Source organism: Paroedura picta, chromosome 12 (assembly GCF_049243985.1).
Source record: "Paroedura picta isolate Pp20150507F chromosome 12, Ppicta_v3.0, whole genome shotgun sequence".
In the NCBI taxonomy this organism is placed as follows: Eukaryota; Metazoa; Chordata; class Lepidosauria; order Squamata; family Gekkonidae; genus Paroedura; species Paroedura picta.
Window position 1 is genome coordinate 53,086,573 of NC_135380.1, and position 23,759 is coordinate 53,110,331.

The 23,759-nt window shown below is 47.1% G+C and overlaps 1 protein-coding gene across 7 annotated transcripts in view; it reads left to right on the top strand.

Annotated features, from left to right (window-relative positions):
• RAPGEF1 (Rap guanine nucleotide exchange factor 1) overlaps positions 1-23,759 on the top strand; it is a 224,618-nt gene that overhangs the window by 85,577 nt on the left and 115,282 nt on the right. For all 7 annotated transcript variants that reach the window (XM_077305344.1, XM_077305348.1, XM_077305349.1 and 4 more), the window contains exons 2-3: positions 9,636-9,775; positions 19,533-19,711. In XM_077305344.1, the coding sequence (XP_077161459.1) occupies positions 9,636-9,775; positions 19,533-19,711 (319 nt within the window). The remainder of the gene's footprint in view (positions 1-9,635; positions 9,776-19,532; positions 19,712-23,759) is intronic.

Sequence of the window (23,759 nt, forward strand, 5' to 3'; positions counted from 1 at the left end):
TGCCCTATAGGTCAATTTCGGGTTTGAACTTATTGGATCCAGCAGAGGGGATCTAGCCGTGCATCTGTCAATTTCATGCCTGTTTAGATCCTGCCATGGACCTCAAGGTCAATCCTCAGCAGATCCACAAACACAGGGGTGGCCAAACTGTGGCCCTCTAGATGTCCATGGACTACAGTTCCCAGGGGCTCCTAGGAATTGTTGTCCATGGACCTCTAGAGAGCCACAGTTTGGCGACTACTAACAGACACAACAGGAGGGATGCCTCTCTTGAGATGGCACCAATGGGAAGAGGAGCAAGCATTGCCAAAAAGGAAAAGTCAGTTATTTTCGCTCAGAATGATGGTTTCTGCATAAAAATAAAAAATAAAAAGTTTGCTGCCTAGTTCATTGGCACCAGCTTTGGGGCAATCAAAAGGTCTTTACTTAATTGGCAAAGATATTGTCTTGACTAGAAATCCTTACAACATACCCCCCTCCCCCAACCAAGAAAAAGCATAGTTCACACTTACTGTTAACTACCTTCTTACTCTAGATTTTACTGGAATCATAGAATCATAGAGTTGGAAGGGGCCATACAGGCCATCTAGTCCAACCCCCTGCTCAACGCAGGATTAGCCCTAAGCATCCTAAAGCATCCAAGAAAAGTGTGTATCCAACCTTTGCTTGAAGACTGCCAGTGAGGGGGAGCTCACCACCTCCTTAGGCAGCCTATTCCACTGCTGAACGATTCTGACTGAGAAAAACTTTTTACTGATATCTAGCCTATATCGTTGTACTTGACGTTTAAACCGATTACTGCGTGTCCTTTCCTCTGCAGCCAGCAGAAACAGCATCCTGCCCTCCTCCAAGTGACAACCTTTCAAATACTTAAAGAGGGCTATCATGTCCCCTCTCAACCTCCTTTTCTCCAGGCTGAACATTCCCAAGTCCCTCAACCTATCTTCATAGGGCTTGGTCCCTTGGCCCCAGATCATCTTCGTCGCTCTCCTCTGTACCCTTTCAATTTTATCGATGTCCTTCTTGAAGTGAGGCCTCCAGAACTGCACACAGTACTCCAGGTGTGGTCTGACCAGTGCCGTATACAATGGGACTATGACATCTTGTGATTTTGATGTGATGCCTCTGTTGATACAGCCCAAAATGGCATTTGCCTTTTTTACCGCTGCGTCACACTGCATGCTCATGTTTAGTTTACAATCCACAAGTACCCCAAGGTCTCGTTCACACACAGTGCTACCTAGAAGCGTATCCCCCATCCAGTAGGCATGCTTTTCATTTTTCTGACCCAGATGCAGAACTTTACACTTATCTTTATTAAATTGCATCTTGTTCTCATTTGCCCATTTTTCCATTGTGTTCAGATCTCATTGAACTCTGTCTCTATCTTCCGGAGTATTTGCCAATCCTCCCAATTTGGTGTCATCTGCAAACTTGATGAGTAGTCCCTCCACCCCCTCATCTAGATCATTAATAAATATGTTAAAAAGTACCGGGCCGAGCACCGAACCCTGAGGTATCCCGCTACTCACCTCTCACCAGTCTGATGAAACACCATTGACAACAACTCTTTGAGTGCGGTTCTCTAACCAATTCCCTATCCACCTAACGATCTGAAAATCCAGATTGCAGTCCTTCAACTTATCCATCAGAACATCATGGGGAACCTTGTCAAAAGCTTTACTAAAATCCAAGTAAATGACATCAACCAAATTTCCCCGATCCAGCAAACCTGTTACTTGGTCAAAAAAGGAAACTAGGTTGGTCTGGCAGGACCTGTTGGAGACAAATCCATGCTGACTTCCTTGGATCACCAAATTGTCCTCCAGATGTTTGCAGATCGCTCCCTTTAATATCTGCTCCATTATCTTCCCCACAACAGAGGTCAGACTCACTGGTCTGTAGTTTCCCGGGTCATCCTTCCTCCCTTTTTTGAAGATCGGAATAACGTTTGCTCTTTTCCAGTCCTCCGGGACATCTCCAGTCCTTAAAGAGGTTCCGAAGATGATGGACAAGGGCTGTGCAAGTTCTCTGGAAAGTTCTTTGAGTACTCTCGGGTGCATTTCATCTGGACCAGGGGATTTGAAGTCATCCAGTGCAGCTAAATGCCTCTCGACCAACTCTCTATCCATGTTAACCTGCCACCCAGACACTATCCTTTGGCTATGGCCATCTCTAGATGTGCCTAAACACTTTGACCTGTGGGAAAAAACAGATGTAAAACAGGCACTAAGCCTTTCTGCTTTCTCTGCATCTTTCGTTAGAGTTTGTCCATCCGCACCCAACAGCGGGCCTATTGCCTCCTTTACTTTACGTTTACTCCTCACGTAACTGAAAAATCTTTTCTTGTTACAATGGGCTTCCCTGGCCAATCTTAGCTCACTCTCAGCTTTGGCCTTTCTGATGATTGATCTACAGTGCCTAGTAACCTGTAGGTACTCTTCTTTAGAGCTCTGTCCTTCCCTCCATTTCCTGAACATTTTCCTTTTCTTTCTTAGTTCCTCTTGAAGTTCTCTGTTCATCCAAATAGGCTTCTTAGAGCTCCTGCAGTGTTTTCGTATTTCTGGAATTGTCATTGATTGAGCATGCAATAGCTCTTGTTTGATTAGCGCCCACCCTTCACATGCTCCCTTCCCTTCCAGCATTGTCGTCCATGGTATGACACTCATCATGTCTCTGAGTTTATTAAAGTTTGCCCTACGAAAATCCAACATCCGCGTCTGGCTACAAGCTTCCTTGGCTCCCCATCTCAAAAGGAATTCTATGAGGACATGGTCAGTTCCCCCAAGGGTCCCCACCTCCTTCACCTCATCCACCAACTCTTGCCTGTTGGTCAGTATTAAGTCCAGTATGGCTGAACATCTTGTGGGTTCATCTACCATTTGATAAATGAAATTGTCAGCCAGGCAGGTCAGAAACTTGCATGACTGAGGAACCTTTGCAGTTATGCTTTTCATAATTTGGAGCTCTTACAAATTATGAGCAAGAGTAAAAATTTTAACCAGGGCAGAGCATGGCTATAAATGTTCAAACAACATTCAGGGTTTCTGTCTCTATTCAGATCTGCCTCAAGCAAGACATGAAGGGGAAGTACATTCTTGCTGTGGCCATTTCTCTACCTTGCCAAAGATCACTGCACTGGAAGTCATTCATTAATGCTTCTAATTGGAGGCAGTTCAGGTTGAATCAGGAGTCTAATTATAGAAGTGATTCATGGCATCTTCTGTGCAGGCAGTGTTTTAGATGGAGATAAGACCAGAAGACCTCAAAGGCTAGGACTCCTGAACATAAGAGAAACAGTGAAACAGAGAATCACTTTTGGGATGACATTATTATTAGCAGTATTGTAGTATTTGTTGTTACTGTTATTATTTAATACCTGAAATAGTAAGAGCAAAACTTAATGTTTTATGCCATTTAACGAATACATAGAATGGATCTAAAAGGCAGGGCTTTAATGTATTCTTCTCATGGTTAGGATCATTAAGATATGCACTTCAAATACATGTCTCTTTTAGATGTCAAATTGATTTTCACTTGTGTCCCCCTCTTGATATTCTGTAATATGTTGTTTAAATATTTTGGTTTAAATTAAAGAGAGCTGTCTTTTTATAACCAGCTTGCACTACGAGAAGGAGTCCTAAAGTGACTTACCCTTTCCCTTCTTCTCCCCACAACAGACACCCTGTGAGGTAGGTGGGGTTGAGAGAGCTCTAATAGAACAGCTCTAAGAGGACTGTAACTAGCTCAAGGTCCTTCAGCTGGCCTGCATGTAGAGGAGTGGGAAATCAAACCCAGTTCTCCAGATTACAGGCTACAACCACTCTTGCATGCTACATTCTGCATGAGAAAAAGTTGCAGCTGTTTTTTAGGATTCTAGAACATTTCTTCATGGGTTTAAGGATTTTTAAGTACAGAGGAGACTGTGCTGGTCCCTCCAGTCATGTGATGGGAGGCTGCCCAGGGATGTACATCTTTGGTTGCTGCTCCCTGGAGAAGGTGGGCTGGACAATGCATGGAAATGAACCTTGGTATATGGAACAAATGCAGATTGCTAGCCCAAAGCCCCTCCCTGGTCTTTGTTGTTAAATAAGATGCAACTGGACCGACAGTTGCTGACCCCCAGATGATAGGGACCCCCAATTAACTGCATTTCTTTCCGGTGAAGCAGTGAACTTCAGTAATACTAACTTGATGAGTCACCTTCCCTTTCTTTTTAACGACCCAGGTGAAGAGGGGAACACCGCCCACACCCCTTGGTGAGCACTGCCCGTGGCACTTGTCCCGGTAATGCCAGGTGATGCCTGGGTGTGCACGTTGAAATCTTAGCAATGTAGCAGGCTAGCAATTCCATAGCAAATGCACCTCAGGCATTCTCCTTGGGTAAAACTCAGTGTGGCATTGGCAGGGAGGGAGGGGGGAGCAGGGGATGCCCACAAAGACCACAGTAATCGGCGGGCACTCCTGAATGGGGGCTTACTAACTCCCCCCTGAAATGGAAGCCAGCTGCAGACTAAAGGTATAAGGGATAGAGCAAAAGGTTGTGGTTGGTGATTTCTGAGTGCCGGACTGCTGAGACTTCAGCGTGACTCAGTTGGACAGCTGTCTGTGTGCTAATGACCTGTCTTAGCTTGCGCACTGGAGTCAGCTTTGGCTTGTTGCAGAGGGTTACCGCACCAATGTGGAATTCAGCACCCTGAGGATGTCTGGTCTTACTTAAACTGGAGCTGATGAGAGAAACTGAAAAAACACGTTTTGCTGTTTGCTGTGATAAAGTAATCAGGCTTATCAATTGTCACTGACTCGTGGTGAGTAAGAATAAGAGTTGGCATAGTGTAGTGGTTAGAGCAGCCTTTCTCTACTTTTTTTTACCATTACGGGACCCCTAAAACATTCTTCAGGCCTTGAGAAGCCCCAGAAGTGGCGCAATCAGGCAGAATATGGTTGGGAAGCAGAGCTGTGGCCACGCCCACCCAGGGCCCCTCCCCTTCCCACCAGGCCCAACATTGGCTATTTGGGAGGGGGGGGGTCATATCACCCAATACATGTTTAACTGCTTTTTTACAAATATAATAATTAATTAACTTCCACCCAGTTGGAAAATCCTTCCAGGATCATCAAGAAACTCGAGGGTTGAGAAACCTTGGGTTAGAATGTCAAACTAGAGTCTGGGAGAACTAGGTTCGAATCTCAACTTGGCCATGGAGGGCTGCAGGGTGACCTCTGGCTAGTCTTACAGTCTTAACCAACCTCACATGAATGTTGTGAGGATGATGGAGAAGTGGGTAAGCCATCGTGGACGCCTGTTTGGAAACCCAGCAGATGTTCTTCTGTAAACTGGAAACGTTCCCATTCGCTGCCTTGTTCTCCCTCATAGTTGTCAGCATACCACAAATAGCAAGCATAGACTTGTGGTCTGGTGTTAAAAAAAAGCCTTGAAATCTTTAATTGAAGAAAGGCAAACTATGAATCTAGAAAATGAATACAATAACTAAAAATTTTTAAACCCCGGTGTCCTAGAAAGCGAAATGGACCTTCCGTGCACAGAAGTGATGTGTTTTTGTATGGCAGAAGCTGGACATTGTGTTTGGCAACTGCAGGGTGGATTAAAGGGAGAGCTGGACCCGGACAGGGATTCCGACGCTCACAGACTATCTTCAGCCACTGAACTGTAGTTAGTATGGGGTCTCCCTTGTACAAGTGCAGTCTACCAGCAGCTGTGAGCAAATAGTGGCAGGCTCTCACCTTCATGCCTAGAGCTCTCCTTGAAAAACAGGATCCCAGGCTAGGTGGGCAACCTGAGTCAGATCCAGCAAGACAATAATTTCCTTCTTGCCAGAAAGATTATTTCAAGCTTTGGGTAACAGATTGTATTTGTTATTTGATAAAGAGCCAGCTTGGTGTCACGGTTAAGAGTGGCGGCCTCTAATCCGGAGAATCAGGTTTGGTTGCCCCCCCCTCCACATGCAGCCAGCTGGGAGACCGTGAGCCAGTCCCAGTTCTCTCAGAGCGCTCTCAGCCCCACCTGCTTCACAGGGTGCCTGTTGTGGGGAGACAAAGGGGAGGCAAATGTATGTCCCTTTGAGACACATGAGGCCTGTTGGGTATCCGTGGGTCAGTCACCGTTCTCTCAGAGCTCTCTCAGCCCCACCTCTCTCCCAGGTTATCTGTTGTGAGGAGAGGAAGGGAAGGGAATGGGAAGCCACTTCGAGATTCCTTTGGGTAGTAAAGAGCAGGGTACAAAACCCCAGCTGTTCTCTTCCTCCTCTCTAGCAGCCATGAACAAATAGGACTGTCTCAGAAAAGAGTGAACCCCAGGATTCTTAGGGGGCCCTGCTCTTTGCCAGCGTAAATTCTTCTGGCTAAGCATCATTGCAGGCGGAAAGAGAAAAGTACAGGCATTATTTATCACCACGGCTGTCTCATCCTTGAATGAGCATCACACACAGGCGCCCACAGCAGACACGTTTTCATTCTGCCGGTCATTGCCTTGAAGAGGAGCCCTCCGTTGGCCACGTCCCTCCCTTGGCCTCCTCCAGCACCGTTTGCTCAAAGCCTGTGCAAAGTTGTTTGCCGTGAAAACAGGCAGATTTATTTAGATTCATAGCTAACCAGTTAAAAATATCTGTCAGCGCTGAAATGCGCAGCGTGCGGGCCACAGACCACTGGGCTTGCAAACATGTGCAGAGACTGAAATAGCGCATGCAGAAATGAGCGGCAGGGAGGAGAAATCCTTATGCTTTTTCTTTAATCTAACCATACTCCTTGAAATATTATTTCATCAGACCCCCCCCCCCGCCCGTTCCTGTGGGGGGAAACTGGGGCAATCCTGGGGGTTTGCAGGATAGAGTTTTTTCCCAATGGGAGCTAGTCCCGGCTGCCTGGACATCAGGCATAATTGCGGGAGGTCTCCAGGCCCAACCTGGAGGGTGGCAATCCTGCATGTGTCCTTCTCCTCGCATGTCAGCCTGAGATAAAGGACTGGGCCTGTCCTATGCATACAGGCCCACCCAAAGGATGCTCAAGACACAGTTTCTCTTCTCCCCCCCCCCACAGTTATTATTAGGTTTATATTTAGTTTACTAATGCCCATGTTTGTCTCTACTTCACTTTACTAATGCCCATGTTTGTCTCCAATAGCATATAACAGGAGGCCAAACTGTCATTCTCCAGATGCCCATGGACTACAATTCCCATGAGCCCCTGCCAGCACAGTCCATGGACATCTGGAGAACCACAGTTTGCCCCCCCCCCCAGCATCTAACATTCTCCCCCTCTCCACTGGAGCCCAACAATCGTCTGAGGCAGGCTAAGATGAGGGGTATGGTCGGCTCAAGGTCTTCCGGCAGAGTGAGAATTTGAACTAGTCTGTCCTCTGAAGAAGAATGGAACTGGGATCCTCCAAATTATGCAGATTTCTCTTGATTTATTCTTGGTCTTATCAGGCCCAGGAAGGGACCAGGAGACAGTATGAGCAGAGACCCCCCAATGTTTTGGGACTGCAGTGTGCTGGTCTCTGCCACAGAATGGCTGCCTCACGAGACAGTGACAGGCAGGCAGATTTCCAAGGGCTAGAATCATAGAATCCTATAAGAATAGAGTGGGAAGGGACCTCCTGGGTCATCGAGTCCAACCCGCTGCACTCTGCAGGACACTCACAACCCTCTTGCTCCTCCACTGTCACCTGCCACCCCCTTGAGCCTTCACGGAATCTAGCTGGAAGCCCTGCTAAGCTAAAGCTCCCTTTGATCTCACCCACTTTCTGAAAGCATTTTGTGGATGCCTGGCAGGGAGGCTAGCCTCCAGGTGGGGCCTGGGAATCCTACACAGAACTGTAGCTCATCTCCAAATGGCAGAGGTCAGTTCCACTGGAGGATAGGGCTGCTTGGGAGGGGGGACTCTGAGGCACCGTACCTCCCTGAGGGAGGGCCCTGTCCTCCCCAGGCTCCAACCCAACTTGGCTCTGGCAACTGTGCCCCCTGATTCCTTGCTGGTGGCCAGGGGGTACCTGCCAGCCCTAGTGCCAAGAAGGGTGTCGGCCGATGTTGCAGACCCCATGCAAGGCATGGAAACCTCGGAACATCTATCCATCCAGTCCTCTGGGCTTCAGCAAGCTTCCGCCACACACTTTCAAGCTGATCTTCACAGACATGGGGTCTAGAAACTTGGGGGGACAACCAAAGTGTTCTGGAAAAGTTGAGTTTTGCACCTGGCACAGCACTTAGCTGCACTTCCATGGAACTGACCTGTGTCCAGGCCTGGGCTTAGCCTGTTCAGATTTTGGTGAGAAAAATCTGCTTCTCAGCTCCGAGTCTGAAGACTTGTCCCTTCTAAATATAGCTTCATGATACCACCCCCTTCCTTGCTAGTCACTCTCCTACTCCCCCCCCCCCCGTTCTGTTCCCCGAGTCATGCCCACAAAGCATTGGGGGAATGTGTGATCTCTGGCCAAGAGGAACTGAGGCTCTAAAAGGGAGAGCGCCAAGGGCCATCTAGTCCTGTTCCTCGTCTGCGGTGCAAGGAGACTCCCCAGCAAGACGCAAAGGCAGTAGCCCTGCCGGCATCTGCTGGACTACAGCTTCTGGACAGGCACATTCCATGCTGCTCTCCACAGCCCTCGTCTTCCCCTGCGTGGCTCTAGTCCACTCTAAAGCTGTCTCAGCCGGCGGCTGGTTGCCCCCTCTGGGATCCCACAGCTGTTCAGGTCCTGCATGAAAACTGGCTTTCTCTGCTTGCCCAGTGCATAATTTTATAAAGCTACAGCAAATCTCCCCCTGCTTTTCATTTTCTAAACTACGGAGGGAAAAACTCTTCAAATTCTTACCTCAAATTGGTATATTTTGTGTCCTCGCAACTTGGTTGCTGTATTGTTAGCTCTCTGAAGGGAAAAAGTGGGACAAAAGAAGAAAAGTTTTTTTTTTATACTCCGTGTTTCACTACCCAGAGGAGTCTAAAGGTGTCTTACAAGCACCTTTCCCTTCCTTTCCCCATGACAGACACTCTGTGAGATAGGAGGGGCTGAGAGAGCTCTGACAGAACTGTTGGACTGGTCCAAGCTGGCTGTATTTGGAGGAGTGTGAAATCAAACCCAGTTCTCTAGGTTAGAGGCCACTGCTCTTAAGTGCTACATCAAGCTGGCTCTCCATGTTTTAAATAAATGCATAGTCTTTTTTCCTCATTGGGAAAGTGCACCAACCCCTTGAAGATGTTGGTCGCCCTTTCTTTCCAATTTAGCAGTGCACTTTTTGAAATGGGGCAACCAGAAGTGTATGTGCCAAAAGTGGCCAACTGTGGCTCTCCAGATGTCCACAGACTACAAGCCCCATGATCCCCTGCCAGCATGATCCTGGAAATGGTAGTCCTTGGACATCTGAAGAGCCACAGTTTGGCTACTCCTGCACCAGAGATTTTTAATTAAATGCATCAGCAGGGGGTGGGGGGGGCTTGTGTGAGTAGTGGCCCCCAGACGTAGCTCTGCCTTGATGGACTTGTGCAAAGGGAGTGTAGAGTTTTCCAGCTAAGGCGGGCAGGGCGCGGGCCCTGTGGAAGGCCTCCCATTTGGAGCAGACCCTGCCACCACAGGCAGAATTGCTTCCCGGATGGATGGTGCAACTTCCTGTGCTCTTTCTTCCTAGACTCTCAGCGCTCCCATCTCTCGTCCCTTACCATGAAGTTTATGGACAAGTTCCATTCGCCCAAAATAAAGCGAACACCGTCCAAGAAAGGGAAGCAGCCGGACCTAGTGGAGAAGACGCCTGAAAAAGCAGGAAACAAGGTAAGCCGCTTGAAGAGATGGCAGAACCGGCACGGGCACCGTTACAGACTCCCCGGGCATAGGGATCTGCAGTGGAACATTTGCACAACAGTTGTCTGGGGAGCTTTCGGGTTCTCTTGTAAAATCTCCCCAAAAATGGCCTGTGAGATGTTAACATGGCTATGCAATTTGGGGCAGTGGAGGTGCAAGAAGGGACAAGAGAGTCAGATGCCCAGGAGTGACTGTAGAACGCCAGTGCAGCTTGAGGGCAGCAAGTGGCAGCCCTGAGTAGTAACCAGATCCCAGGAACCCTGTGCCCGTTGGCTCCCTTCTCTTCTCCATCCTGCCTCACAAAGGAGGCAGAGGGAATGGCAGGTGGCCACTAGCTCTACGCTGCTGGCATCTCCTCCTTCCCTCCCGCTTCATGGTGGGCCTGAGGGAGGAAGAGCAGGGGGCCCCAGCTGCCTCCACACCTGGCCAGGGACCAGGTCAGGCTAGCAGCCAGCCTAGAGTGCCAAAGGGAGTCTGGCTTTCAGTCCGGGCAGTCTGGGGACAGGACCCGCGCGGAGAGCAGATGCACACTGCTCAAGGAGGCTTCTTTACGCCAACAGGCCCGAGCCAGTCACGTGACACTTGTGCTGGGGGTGGCCAAATGGTGGGTCTCCAGATGCTCATGGACTACAATTACCATGAGCCCCTGCTCGTAACTGTAGTCCATGGCCATGTAGAAAGTTCCCGTTTGGCCACTCCTGCACCATATTGTTATCTGAGCAAATAAAACACCTGCTTTTTTCACTGACTACCTTCCCCTTTACCCTGGGTTTGTCGTTGTTGTTTTTTTTGTGTTTCCATGCCGTGAACTGCACAGAAACTGGGTCTGCCAAGAGACCCCTCTTCCATTTGGGCTGAGGGCAGCGCCATGGGCTTCCCAGCAGGACATGGGCACAAGACAGAGAGGGCACTACGTCAGTGTTGTAGAAGAGAACTCAGAAGCATGGGGCAGGAAGGAAAAAAGGCATTTAAGAAATCAGGAGGCTTTGGGGCAGCTGGGAGGGAAGGTAGCTGGGGGAGCAGGAGAAAAGAGGTGCAGGAGAAGGTAGCAAGGGGGTCTGCCCAATGGCACCCCAGTGACTGTGAGATGCCCAGTAAAAATAGGGAAACCAACCGAGGCCCTCCTTCTGAAGCAGGCATGTTGGCCGCTCAACCGGCAGAAGAGTTCACACACGAGGCATTTCAAGGACGGTCTGTGGGCTAAGCGGCGAGTGATAGGATTGATGTGGGAGGGAAGGGTGGTTCTAACTGAGGGGGGACAAGAGCATCGCCCTGAGATACCTGCTGAGCCAGACTAGTTTTTCTAGAGCAGAAGGGGCTGTGCGTGTTGATACTTATTTGGGGGTTGGTGGGAGCGTGTGTGGCTAACCAGGGGCAAGGCAAGATGTCGAAGCAAAATTTGTATTCTCAGGCATTCTGTATTCACACCCCCCCCCCCCCCGCCTTCTATCAGATTTCTGAAAATGGGACCTACATTTGCAGGAGCCACTTTGGGGCCAGCTGTTCCTTATGCACAACTTGCTTCCTAATGATGGCTGGAGGGCAGGCGGGCACGCACGTGCGCCCATCCTTTCCGTGTGAAGGAAAGTGGCTGCTTAGCACTTCGGGCCTGTGGCAGGTCCCTTGCAGCTCTCCTGAGCAGCAGCGCTTCCTTCACGTGCCAAGCCAGTGCCCAGCCGGTTGGCAGCTGGCTGCTGCCGGAGGCCCTGGCAACGAAGAGCTTGGGAGGCCTTCGAGATCACAGTTAGGGGTCGCTTATGATGATGTTCTCAGAGGGTAACCGTGTTGTTCTGCTAGAGAGCCGATTCCGAGTCTACTAGCTCCTGAAAGACCAACAAGATTTTTAGGGTGTAAGCCTTTCAAGCTCCCTTCGTTGGCTGTAGCGGTCATTGACAGAGACGTGTGGTGGAAGCTTTCCTATAGAATGACATCAGCAGCAGCAGCAGCAGCAGCTGTACATTGGAATGGAGAACCTTCCGCTCTTCCCTCCCAAGTCAAAAAGGTGGGAGGAGTGTTGCAGAGCGGGGATGCAGGACACAAATACAATCCACCTTGCAGTCAGTTTGCTTGGAGCACTGAAGAAATGTTTTGGGGGCAGAAGATTAGCATCTGTAGTAAGAAACCTGTTTCCATATTCAGCCTGGTGCTTTAATTCTGCCCTAGAAGTTAAGGGGCCGCTTTCTGCCTTCATAGGTGGTATTATGTCATCTTGCACAGTCCCAGATGATTTACTAGCGCAACTAGGAAATAATAAAGACCCACGAGAATGGGTTTTTCTCCAGGATGCAAAAATTGACAGATGCCTAATTGTGCAGTCCAGGTGTGTTCTGTGGTTTAAGACCCTTAAAAAATATCGCAGCAGAGCTCTGTATCTGGTTAATATAAATGTGAGTGAGCTTAGGATAGTGCTTTGGGCCCTGAGATTTCAGTCAGTGTCCTCTTCTGTTTTGACCAGGATATATGTTCAAATCTCTCTTTCACAACGTCTTTGTATCTGTGGGAACCTAGTAGTTGAGGATTTTCCACACTTATCTTTTGGAATGTCCACTTGCCACAGGTCCAAGAAGGAAATTTCTAAATAAAATTATTCCAGGGGTATTTTCTTCAACTCATGATAAATTAAGGTATTTGCTTTTTGATACAGATCCTTTTGTGACACAAATGGTGGCCATCTTTGCACAAGAGCTGGCCTTGTGGCGAATACTGTGTGCTTTCTAAATAGCTAGCAAGCAAAATGTATGGGTTAAATGTAATTGTTCACTCTGTTTAGTTGATAACTGTGATAGATCTGTGTTTGTTTTGAACAGTTTTATTGTGTGTCTGATGTTGCGATGGCCTATGGCCCTAGTGCAGTAAAGTTTGACTTTGGTATTAAGAAAGTGGGTCCATTGTTCTGAATATATGAATGAGCTCGAGTTCAGAAATTTCACATTGTTATTTCCCCTTGAAGCTTCTCTGTTTGTCTGCAACAGAATGATAAGCCAGATGAAAATATTTTCTCAGTTTTTTAGAGTAAGATGTGGGAGCCAGCCAAGAAATCTGTTGATCATTTCCATTGTGGAGAAAGAGAGTCGCAGGGGAAATGTAGCCTGTGGAGCAGCAGGGGAAGTGGCCTCCGGTGACCTCTAGTGAAGTCAGGGGCCATCCAAACTTCTGGGAAAGGCCACATAACCCCTGGGAGCTCTTGCATAACCCCAAGGTTCTCTGGAACCCTGATTGGGAACCCCTGCATTACAGGGTACACTGAGCAACCCCTTCATTATAATGTTTAAGACGTTTTCTATAGAATACAATAGTCTTCAATTCAACCATTTTAAATTTCAAATCATAACTAGTCTGTTTTGAAACTATGTTATTAATTTCATAATTACTGGACTACCCAGCATCTAAATCTTTCCTTATTTGAGGCTGGCTATATTGGTCCACCGTGTGGGGCTTTTCTTCACGGTTTGTTGTTGTTAGGTGCGAAGTCATGTCCGACCCATCGCGACCCCATGGGCAATGATCCTCCAGGCCTTCCTGTCCTCTACCATTCCCCGGAGTCCATTTAAGTTTGCACCGACTGCTTCAGTGGCTCCATCCAGCCACCTCATTCTCTGTCGTCCCCTTCTTCTTTTGCCCTCGATTTCTCTTCACGGCTAGTGGAACCCAAATTGATACATCTCTCTTCATTGTGATGTGGTTCTGGAAGAGTCTTGAATGTAGTCTGCTGCACTGAAGAACATCCATATTTGAAATCATTAGATACATGAGGCTGGAAAGGGTCATCACAGAACATGACCTTTTTATTATGAATGTTGCTAGTCTCTTGATCCTTTGAACCCTTTGGTCTGTGAGAAAAAAGTAATTCAAGCTGGTAATTATCAGAATTCCCAGGAGTTCTAGTCATGGAGAAGGATTGAGTGAGCTCCTCTGGAGATTCATCAGGAAACTGTGGTTCCAAAGGCATTGGATGATCTGGTCCATATCTATCATTGATAATTGTCTTGTACTGGATTTGATTAATGCATCATCCAGTAAGGGATGGTGAAGGCCCTGCTGTCTCAGGGCCAAGATGGGATTGACAGGCAACTTTGAGAATACCCTTGGTGCTGAGGAGAGTCTGAAGGGAAGAGCTTGGAATTCAAAGTGTCTGTTGTCCACACAGAAACTCAGAAATCATAGAATCATAGAATCATAGCATAATAGAGTTGGAAGGGACCTCATGGGTCATCTGGTCCAACCCCCTGCACTGTGCAGGACACTCACATCTCACATCTCAATCGCTCATCCCCTGTCACCTGCCACCCTCTTGAGCCTTCACAGAATCAGCCTCTTCGTCAGATGGCTATCCAGCCTCTGTTTAAAAATTTCCGAAGATGGAGAACCCACCACCTCCCGAGGAAGCCTGTTCCACTGAGAAACCACTCTATCAGGAACTTCTTCCAGATGTTTAGATGGAATTTCTTTTGAATTAATTTCATCATATTTGTTCTGTCTGTCCCTCTGGGGCAAGAGAGAACAATTTTGCTCCATCCTCCACATGGCACCCTTTTAAATACATGAAGATGGTTATCAGATCCCCCCTCAGTCGTCTCCTCTCTAGGCTAAACAGACCAAGCTCCCCCAACCTTTCTTCATACGTCTTGATCTCCAAACCCCTCACAATCCTTGTTGCCCTCCTCTGGACACGTTCCAGTTTGTCAACATCCCTCTTCAACTGGGGTGCCCAAAAGTGAACACAGGACTCCAAGTGAGGCCGAAACAGAGCAGAGTAAAGCAGTACCGTCACCTCCTGTGATCTGGACACGATACTCCGTTTGATACAGCCCCAAATCCCATTTACCTTCTTGGCCACTGAGTCACATTGCTGACTCATGTTCAATGTATGGTCTACTAAGACTCCTAGATCCTTTTTGCACATGCTATTGCCAAGACAAAAATCTTCAGTGCCTTTGGAAGATAGGTATGTGCTGGTAGGCTTCTGTGGCCAGTTGAAGAGCCTCTGAAATGTCTCAAGGTTTCCATCCAGAAATGTCCTAGTTTTACAAATTTGTTCAGAAACTTCAGGTGTAGATTAGCTCTAGTCCCCATAACATGGATTTTAAGAAGGTGATGGATTGCTTTGGTGGTTTTTGCTGATTTTTGGGTTTTTGTTGTTGTTGTTATGTGCGAAGTCGTGTCCGACCCATCGCGACCCCATGGACAATGATCCTCCAGGCCTTCCTGTCCTCTACCATTCCCCGGAGTCCATTTAAGTTTGCACCTACTGCTTCAGTGACTCCATCCATCCACCTCATTCTCTGTCGTCCCCTTCTTCTTTTGCCCTCGATCTCTCCCAGCATTAGGCTGTTCTCCAGGGAGTCCTTCCTTCTCATGAGGTGGCCAAAATATTTGAGTTTCATCTTCAGGATCTGGCCTTCTAAAGAGCAGTCAGGGCTGATCTCCTCTAGGACTGACTGGTTTGTTCGCCTTGCAGTCCAAGGGACTCGCAAGAGTCTTCTCCAGCACCAGAGTTCAAAAGCCTCAATTCTTTGACGCTCGGCCTTCCTTATGGTCCAACTTTCGCAGCCATACATTGCAACTGGGAAGACCATAGCCTTGACTAAACGCACTTTTGTTGGCAGGGTGATGTCTCTGCTTTTTAGGATGCTGTCTAGATTTGCCATAGCTTTCCTCCCCAGGAGCAAGCGTCTTTTAATTTCTTTGCTGCAGTCCCCATCTGCAGTGATCTTGGAGCCCAGGAAAATAAAATCTGTCACTATCTCCATTTCTTCCCCTTCTATTTGCCAGGAATTGAGAGGGCCGGATGCCATGATCTTTGTTTTCTTGATGTTGAGTTTCAAGCCAACTTTGGCACTCTCCTCCTTCACCCGCATCAACAGGCTCTTTAGTTCCTCTTCACTTTCTGCCATTAGAGTGGTATCATCTGCATATCTGAGGTTGTTGATATTTCTCCCTGCAATCTTGATCCCAATTTGTGACTCCTCTAATCCCGCATTTCTCATGATGTGCTCTGCATACAAGTTAAATAGGCAAGGCGACAGTATACAGCCTTGCCGAACTCCTTTCTCAATTTTGAACCAGTCAGTGATTCCATGTTCAGTTCTCACTGTTGCTTCTTGACCTGCATATAAATTTCTCAAGAGACAAATAAGATGCTCTGGTATTCCCATCTCTTTAAGAACTAGCCACAATTTGTTGTGCTCCACACAATCAAAGGCTTTAGCATAGTCAATGAAGCAGAAGTAGACGTTCTTCTGGTACTCCCTAGCTTTCTCCATGATCCAGCGTATGTTGGCAATTTGATCTCTAGTTCCTCTGCCTCTTCGAAAGATTTTTGGGTAGGGAAGACATTAGAAACTGTTTCCAGCAGAAGTTGCAAGAACTCTGTGCTATCGCCATTTGAGACGTCTGTTGCCCAGATGTCTGCTTGATGATTGTACCAAATGTCCTTGAAAAATAAGAGATGACCTCCCCTTGGAATCTTGGCTAAGTCATGCTTTGTTGTTCTTATTGTCTCTGCCTGACCTGTTATTATGGTTGGGGTGAGGCTTGTTCCATGAATTTCACCTGTAGTCCCCTTTGAATTGCCACAGTGTGTTTGGGGCATTACAAAGATATGACCCCACGGGTTGCCAGTCACCGTGTTGCGGACTTCTGAGGAGAACTCCCTTCTTGTCTCTCATTGCAATTAAGATTTTGTTGAATCCATGAAGAGTTCATCTCCCTGAAGGGGGTATGCTACTACAGTAGCCTTTTTTGTGATAGTCCACCTTCCGCAAGAATATCAATGAGTCCATCCACAAAGAAAGATCCTCATCCGAATCATTGTCTTAAAATTCGATTAGCACCCTCTGTTAGCCTGTGATTGTTATCAGGGGTGATCTCAAGCTATTGCTGTCCTAGAAACAAGAGAAGTGGCGGTAGGTGCTGTTATAGCCAGGGCAGTGGTTTCATGATCCTTTCTCAGTGTGAAATCAGCCCTCTTATTGTCTGCACCCTTTTGGATAGAAGCCCAGAGGACTGCAGTGCTGCAACTAGTGTAGCCACCCATGGTACCTGCCAGATATCCTCTGCATAGGACAGCAGTGAGTCCCAGTTTTTAATAAATCCTGGAAAATGTTATTGGACAATGGTCATGCCCATTCAGCCTTGATCTACCTTTCAAAAATGGGTACAGGAAAATCCTAAGAGCCAGTACTTAAGGTAGGAAAAGCCTTTGAGTCTGTCCTCGGGCTCAGATCCAGTCTGACCCAGGAGGCTCCTTGAGATCTAAGGCTGCCAAGTATTTGGAAAGTACTGAAAACTCTTTGCTTTAAAAAACCTAAGGGGCTTTTCTAGCATGTCAGTTGTGCCTTCTTCTTCCTCATCTAAAAGAAATTCAGTCTCCTTCTTTCTATTATTATCATTATCTGATGATTTCTCCGTTTCTATCAAAAGCCTGGCCCTCTCCCTTTTTCTAGCTGCCTTAGTTGGCCTGGAAAAAGAGGCATCACATTTATCATCATTACTTTGTGGTGCAAGGGAAGAGAGGTCATTGGTTACAGGCCTGTTCAGATTAAAGGCACCTTGTTGACAAAACTGGACAGTTTCCTCACTCATAGTCAGAAAATTCTCCTTGAAACTTGAGATAACCTTGGAGCAGTTCCTGAAATCTCTCTTCCACGGTTTGCCTCCCAAAATCTTTTGGTATATCTCTAAAACACAGGTTATTAGGTCAGGATTAGGCTTCTAAGATTTTAATTCTTTGTTCTGTCTTCACAGACTGGGAATCTTATCTTTCTAGATACATATAATTTTCTCTTCTTTATAATTCTGGTGTTGGTCTGGTTGTTTTGCATTAATCCTTTACAGTCCAGGCAATAGTTCATGACATGCTTCTGGAACATGCTTCTATGTTCTTCCCTCAGATTTTTGAAAGTTCCTCTGGATATTCTGAATGTTCTTTACTCAAATTGTTGCATTTGATTCACCAACATTCATGATAGCTTTTCCAGCAATTCTTTGTTATTTTGGTCTGCATCAGTTTTTTCTACTTTCCTTGTCTTTTTGATGTGTTCCACTGCCATTATTCTACTTGTCTTTTTGATTCTCAGAATATACACATTCTCCATATGCTGTTTCTATATGCTTGTTTAGAATCATCGAATCAAAGAGTTGGAAGGGGCCATACAGGCCATCTAGTCCAACCCCCTGCTCAATGCAGGATCAGCCCAAAGCATCCTAAAGCATCCAAGAAAAGTGTGTATCCAACCTTTGCTTGAAGACTGCCAGGGAGGGGGAGCTCACCACCTCCTTAGGTAGCCTATTCCACTGCTGAACTATGCAGATATAGGAGTTTACAACATATTTATGTTGTTAAAATAACACAACTATAGTGAATATCTGTTATAACATGGAGAGATGTTATCTTAAATCTTTATAAATGTCAGTAAAAGAAATGAAAAATGTTGCTTATTTCCTAATCACCATTTTATAATCAAAATATTTATATCTTTTGTTAAAATGTAAATTTAGGATGGAAGCGAAAGGGAAAGAAATAAGGGAAAAGAGAATTGGGAAGAGGAAATGGGAAAGGAGGGGACAGGGAAAAATGAAGAAAATAAAAATGGGGGACAGATTATTGAAAATTGAAAATTAAGTATTATTGAAAATTATATTTAAGAAAGAAAAAAGGAAGAAAAAGAAAATAATAAGTTCCACACTTTATAGAAACTGTAAAATGTGGCCTTCCTTGGCACCCAAATTTAGCTGTTTTAAGATGCAGAATTTTAAAAATTGGGATTTTTTGGGTGTGGTTCATAGACAGTCCTATATATAATATTAACAAGGCTAAGAACCTTATGAACAATTGCTGATTTGTCTGGATGTGTATTTTAACCACCCTGGTTTCCTTTTCCTGTCCCTTTCTGTCTTATTTTGTTGGGAGGAATGGAATAGGCAAACTTCACACGCTTAAGAGAACAAAGCTCTCATTTTTCAGCTGCTGGCCGGAGGAAATTCAGGAGTTCTAAAAATGAGCCATTGTTTCCCATCCCGAAATAAGGACGTGAAGACCTCGATGCTCCTTCCCACCACCTGCTGCCATGCATCCCTTGCCTGCATCCCTTCACTTGTCCTCTTCAGTCTGCAGTGCTTCTCTTAGATACGCTGCTTCCCATCTCCTCTCACGGCTGGAACTGGGATTCTTCCCTCTTTGCAGAGGCCTTCCAAACCAAGCTCCCATCTGGCCTCCAGCATTTTCAGGAGGGCCTGCAGAATGTGGGGTTATTGTCTTGGGCAGCGTTTGTATACTGCTGAATTATGCTGGTGGAACTTTGAGAATGTTGAGTGTAAATTTACTAGCATTTTAAATGCATAGACCATTTTTTTTTTAGCTCAGTGTTGACTTCCATGTCTGTTGGTTCTTTTTGAGAGTCGGTGAGAATTGCCTGGGAAGGAGGGGGGGGGGGTGCTTTTCATTTGTCTGTTGCATTTGTGCTGTGCTTCCGCTATTTTTAGTATATGCTTTTGAAAGCCACTTTGACCCTCCATAAATTGAGGGAGTATCATAATCGTCTTGTCTATTCTGCTTGTTTTTAATTGGAGAGAAGGCCAGCCTCTCACTACTGGATGGCAGGTTTAGCGGCAAACAAGCAGGGAGGCATGCTGGGCTAGAGCTCGAAGACGGTTGGGTACTGTTGGCAGTCCTCATGCCTGCCGGGCCATCTTTTCTCCTTTCTCTTCTTCTTTTCCCTGAGTTCAGAACCTCATTTGGCTGGAGGAGAAAGAGAAGGAAGTTGTAAGCGCCCTACGCTATTTCAAGACTATCGTGGACAAAATGGCCATTGACAAGAAGGTGCTGGAGATGCTGCCGGGGTCGGCGACTAAAGTGCTGGAAGCCATCGTACCCCTGGTCCAGACAGATCCCCGGATCCAACAGAGGTGAGAGGGGACTGGGTAGGCAATGGGGAAGAAGGACAGTGGTTGTGCTTGCAGGTGCTGAATGAGAAGTGTCTCTTTGGCTATTTCAAATCCACTTGTGATTCCTCCGCTTAAAAACTAGGTGGCCATTCTCTTTGCAGTACGGACCTCGGCATGGGGGCCTGCAAGGAATGTTGAGGAGTGCGCCAAATCGCTCCCACAAAATGTTACCTCTCCGGGATGCTTTGAGCTCCCAAGAAATGGTTTGTTTACTTACTTCATTTGTACCTCCACCTTTCTCACCAAAGTAGGTTACATAATTTCTCTTCTTCTCCATTTTAATCCTCACAACAAGCCTCTGAGGTAGGACAGGCTGGAAGAGTGTGACTGGCCTTCTGGGAAACATTTTTCTTGCCCTCCCATGTATAGAAGAGTGAAGTAAACGCAGCCTGTCCACCACTAGCCACTCCAGTGGCAGGAACGGTGACTGCCAGGATGATTCCGCACCAGGATCTATGTTGCAAATTGGTTTCGGAATGAAAAAACGCCATTTTAAATAGTGGAATTCGTTGTTATGCATACCTGCCGTTGTAGTGGAATCCAGTTGCATTTCTATCGTTTCCCACAGGTTTCTGGTTTCGACAAAAATCGATATCCAGGAAGCAATATTTGCCAAGCTTTTTCCCCGCCCCTGGCCGTCAATCAAATGAGCAGCCAATGGGCGGCCATTATCATGCTCCCAAAAAGCCCCTTTCCCTTTAAGGCAGGTTTAAAAAAAAACACGTTGCAATGAATCTGCGTTGATTCGTTGCAACGGAGAGACCAATCTAGCTAGTAGGTGGCGTGTGAGCTGCCGTTTCATCGTTGCCACGCTCCCCCCAAGTGAATAAAAATCCACCCCCCCCCCCGCACGGGTGCGATTTTCGGCTGAAAATAAAGGGGAAAATAAAGGGAAAATAAACAAGCAAACAGGGCTGTGTGGTGCTTGGTGACTTAAAACAGCTCCGGGGAGGGACTGCAGCCGGGGGAAGCCTCACTGGGTAAACGAAGGCTCGCAAGTTTATTGATCTCCGCTCGCTCCGAGGAAAAAGAATGCCAATCGCTTCGCCGGAAGATCAGAGGAGAGAGCCAGGGGGAGGGACTTTGCAGAAACCGCAACAATGGTAATGCACAGAACTTTTCCGTTAGTGTTGCAGATTGGTTGCAAGAGTGTAGCGCTTTCCGGAGGATGAATCCAATTTTTGGGATTTCCCTGAAAGTGCTACAACGAAGCGCTTTTTGCGGATCGGTTTCAGGAGTGTGGCAGATTGTCTACGACGTTGTGCATAACCGCATTTTCGTCGCGATTTCAATTTGCCACACTCCTGCTACAAAGAATCTGTGCGGAATTGTGGCAGGGGGCGGAATGGACCTCTCTCTTTGCATATCTGTGCCCTATCAAGAAGAACAAGAAGAACAAGAACAAGAAGAGTTGGTACTTATATGCCGCATATGCCACTTTTCTCTACCCGAAGGAGTCTCAAAGCGGCTTACAGTCGCCTTTCCTTTCCCCACAACAGACACCCTGTGAGGTGGGTGAGGCTGAGAGAGCCCTGAGATCCCTGCTGGGTCAAAACAGTTTTATCAGTGCCATAGCGAGCCCAAAGTCACCCAGCTGGTTGCATGTGAGGGAGGAGCAGGGAATCAAACCTGGCATGCCAGATTAGAAGTCCGCACTCCTACCCACTGCACCAAACTGGCTCTCGATCCTCAGTTCCCCCTATTATGAGCTACTCAAAAGTTATCCCCCCCCAAAGGTCACTGGGCCCTTTTTTGGGAGAGCCCACTAACTGATGCCACAGTTGTGTGGCCCAGTGGCCTCACAAGAAATTGCCAAGCAGCTTGAACTTTCCTTCCTCTCCCCACAACAGACAGTCTGTGAGGTAGGTGGAGCTGAGAGAGCTCTGAGAGAACAGTCCAAGTTCACCCAGCTGCCTGCATGTGGAGGAGGAGGAGGGAATCCAACCCAGAATTCCAAACTAGAGACCTCTGCTCTTAACCAGGCTGGCTTGGAGAATTGTGGCAGGGGGCATATATTCACGTTCTGTACCAGTTTTCAGGGCTTTTCTTTTTGGGCTCTGGGCAAGGCAGAATAATTATCCAAAATAAGCTAATAGATGCAAATTGCCTAGTTTCTGCAGGACACAATGAGGGAATGAGAGCCATCTTGGTTTAGTGGTTAAGAGTGGTGGTTTCTAATCTGGCCAGCTGAGTTTGTTTCCCTGCTCTTCCACACGCAGCAGCTGGATGACCCTGGGCTCACCACAGCACTAAGAAAGCTCTTCTGACTGAGCAGTAATAACAGGGCTCTCCCAGCCTCAGTTACCTCACAGGGTGTCTGTTGTGGGGAGAGGAAAGGGAAGGAGATTGGAAGCCGCTTTGAGACTCCTTCGGGTAGAGAAAAGCGGCATATAAGAACCAACTCTTCTACTTGTCAGTAATCTCAGGGCTCTCTCAGCCCCACCTCCCTCACAGGGTGTCTGTTGTGGGGAGAGGAATGGGAAGGCGAATGTAAGCCGCTTTGAGCCTCCTTCGGGTAGAGAACAGTGGCATCTAAGAACCAGCTCTTCTTCTCTTTTCATAGTTTTAGAGTGGAAGCTAACTCTGTCTTTTCCCAGCCTTTCACCTGAGAATAGCAAATCTGCTGGCCACAAATATTTCCCTTTTATAACTGTAGCAGCACTTTGCTTTCTGTCGTCTTTCTATTTAGGCAAGCATGTCAGTCCATTCAACCCCCAGCGTGTTTTGAACCGGCAACCATGGAAACAGAACTGTAACAAGGAAGTTGTTCAGTTCCACTTTTCCCCATGAACGGCAACCACAGTGCGCTGTTTTCTGAACTAGGGAGATGAGGGGTGGAGCAAGCCCAACAAATCCATGGAACGTGCGCTAGGATGAAAATTAATCATCTCAGTGGAAGCATTTAAATCTGGCAAATTGCCACTCAGCCTTTGTAATCTTGAGAACAGATCACAGTACTAAAGTGCACAGTGGGCACACCTGAAGAGTATTCAGGAGCTTGGTGTAGTGTCCTAGAGCCAGCTCGGTGTGGTGGTTCGGAGTGCCAACTTCTAATGTGGCCAACCAAGTTTGATTGCAGTCAGCAGGGTGACCTTGGGCTCACCACAGCACTGGTAAAGCTGTTCTGAGGGTGCAGTTTCACTTATTTTCTTGGACTAGTCTAACCCACTTTACAGGGTGGTTGTGAGAATTAAATGGGGATAGGAAAACAGCTTGGTGTCGTGGCTAATCTGGAGAAACAGGTTAGCTTCCCCCACTCCTCCACATGCAGCCAGCTGGGTGACCTTGGGCCAGTCACAGTTCTCTCAGAGTTCTCTCAGACTCACCTACCTCACACGGTGTGGGGAGAGGAAGGGTAGGCAATCGTAAGCCACTTTGAGATTCGTTCAGGAAGTAAAAAGTGGGTCACAAAAAAACAGCCCTATTTCAGCAGCTAAACCTGTTTACTTTGGGTTTGTGCCCTGGAATTTGGTCTCTGCTTAGGACACCACCTGTACAGATCCATCATTTGACCCAGAAGAGAAACCGTCTGTGACATGCTTCTTAGCTGGCCACCACAAGCAACCCCATTCCTATGTTCTTGCCATCCAGCTGGTGGGCTTTCACACACCGTATGTATTCCACACCTGGCACAAATAACCCACAAGACATATGCTTATTTTGAACTGCCTGCTAGATATACAGCCAGGGTTTTTGAATCTTGAAGGTAATGAAGAAGAAGAAGAAGAAGAAGAAGAAGAAGAAGAAGAAGAAGAAGAAGAAGAAGAAGAAGAAGAAGAAGAAGAAGAAGAAGAAGAAGAAGAAGAAGAGGAGGAGGAGGAGGAGGAGGAGGAGGAGGAGGAGGAGGAGGAGGAGGAGGAGGAGGAGGAAGACAAGTTGGTTCTTATATGCTGCTTTTCTCTACCCAAAGGAAGTTCAAAGTGGCTTACAGTCTCCTTTCCTTTCCTCTCCCCACAACAGACACCCTGTGAGGTGGGTGAGGCTGAGAGAGCCCTGATATCACTGCTTG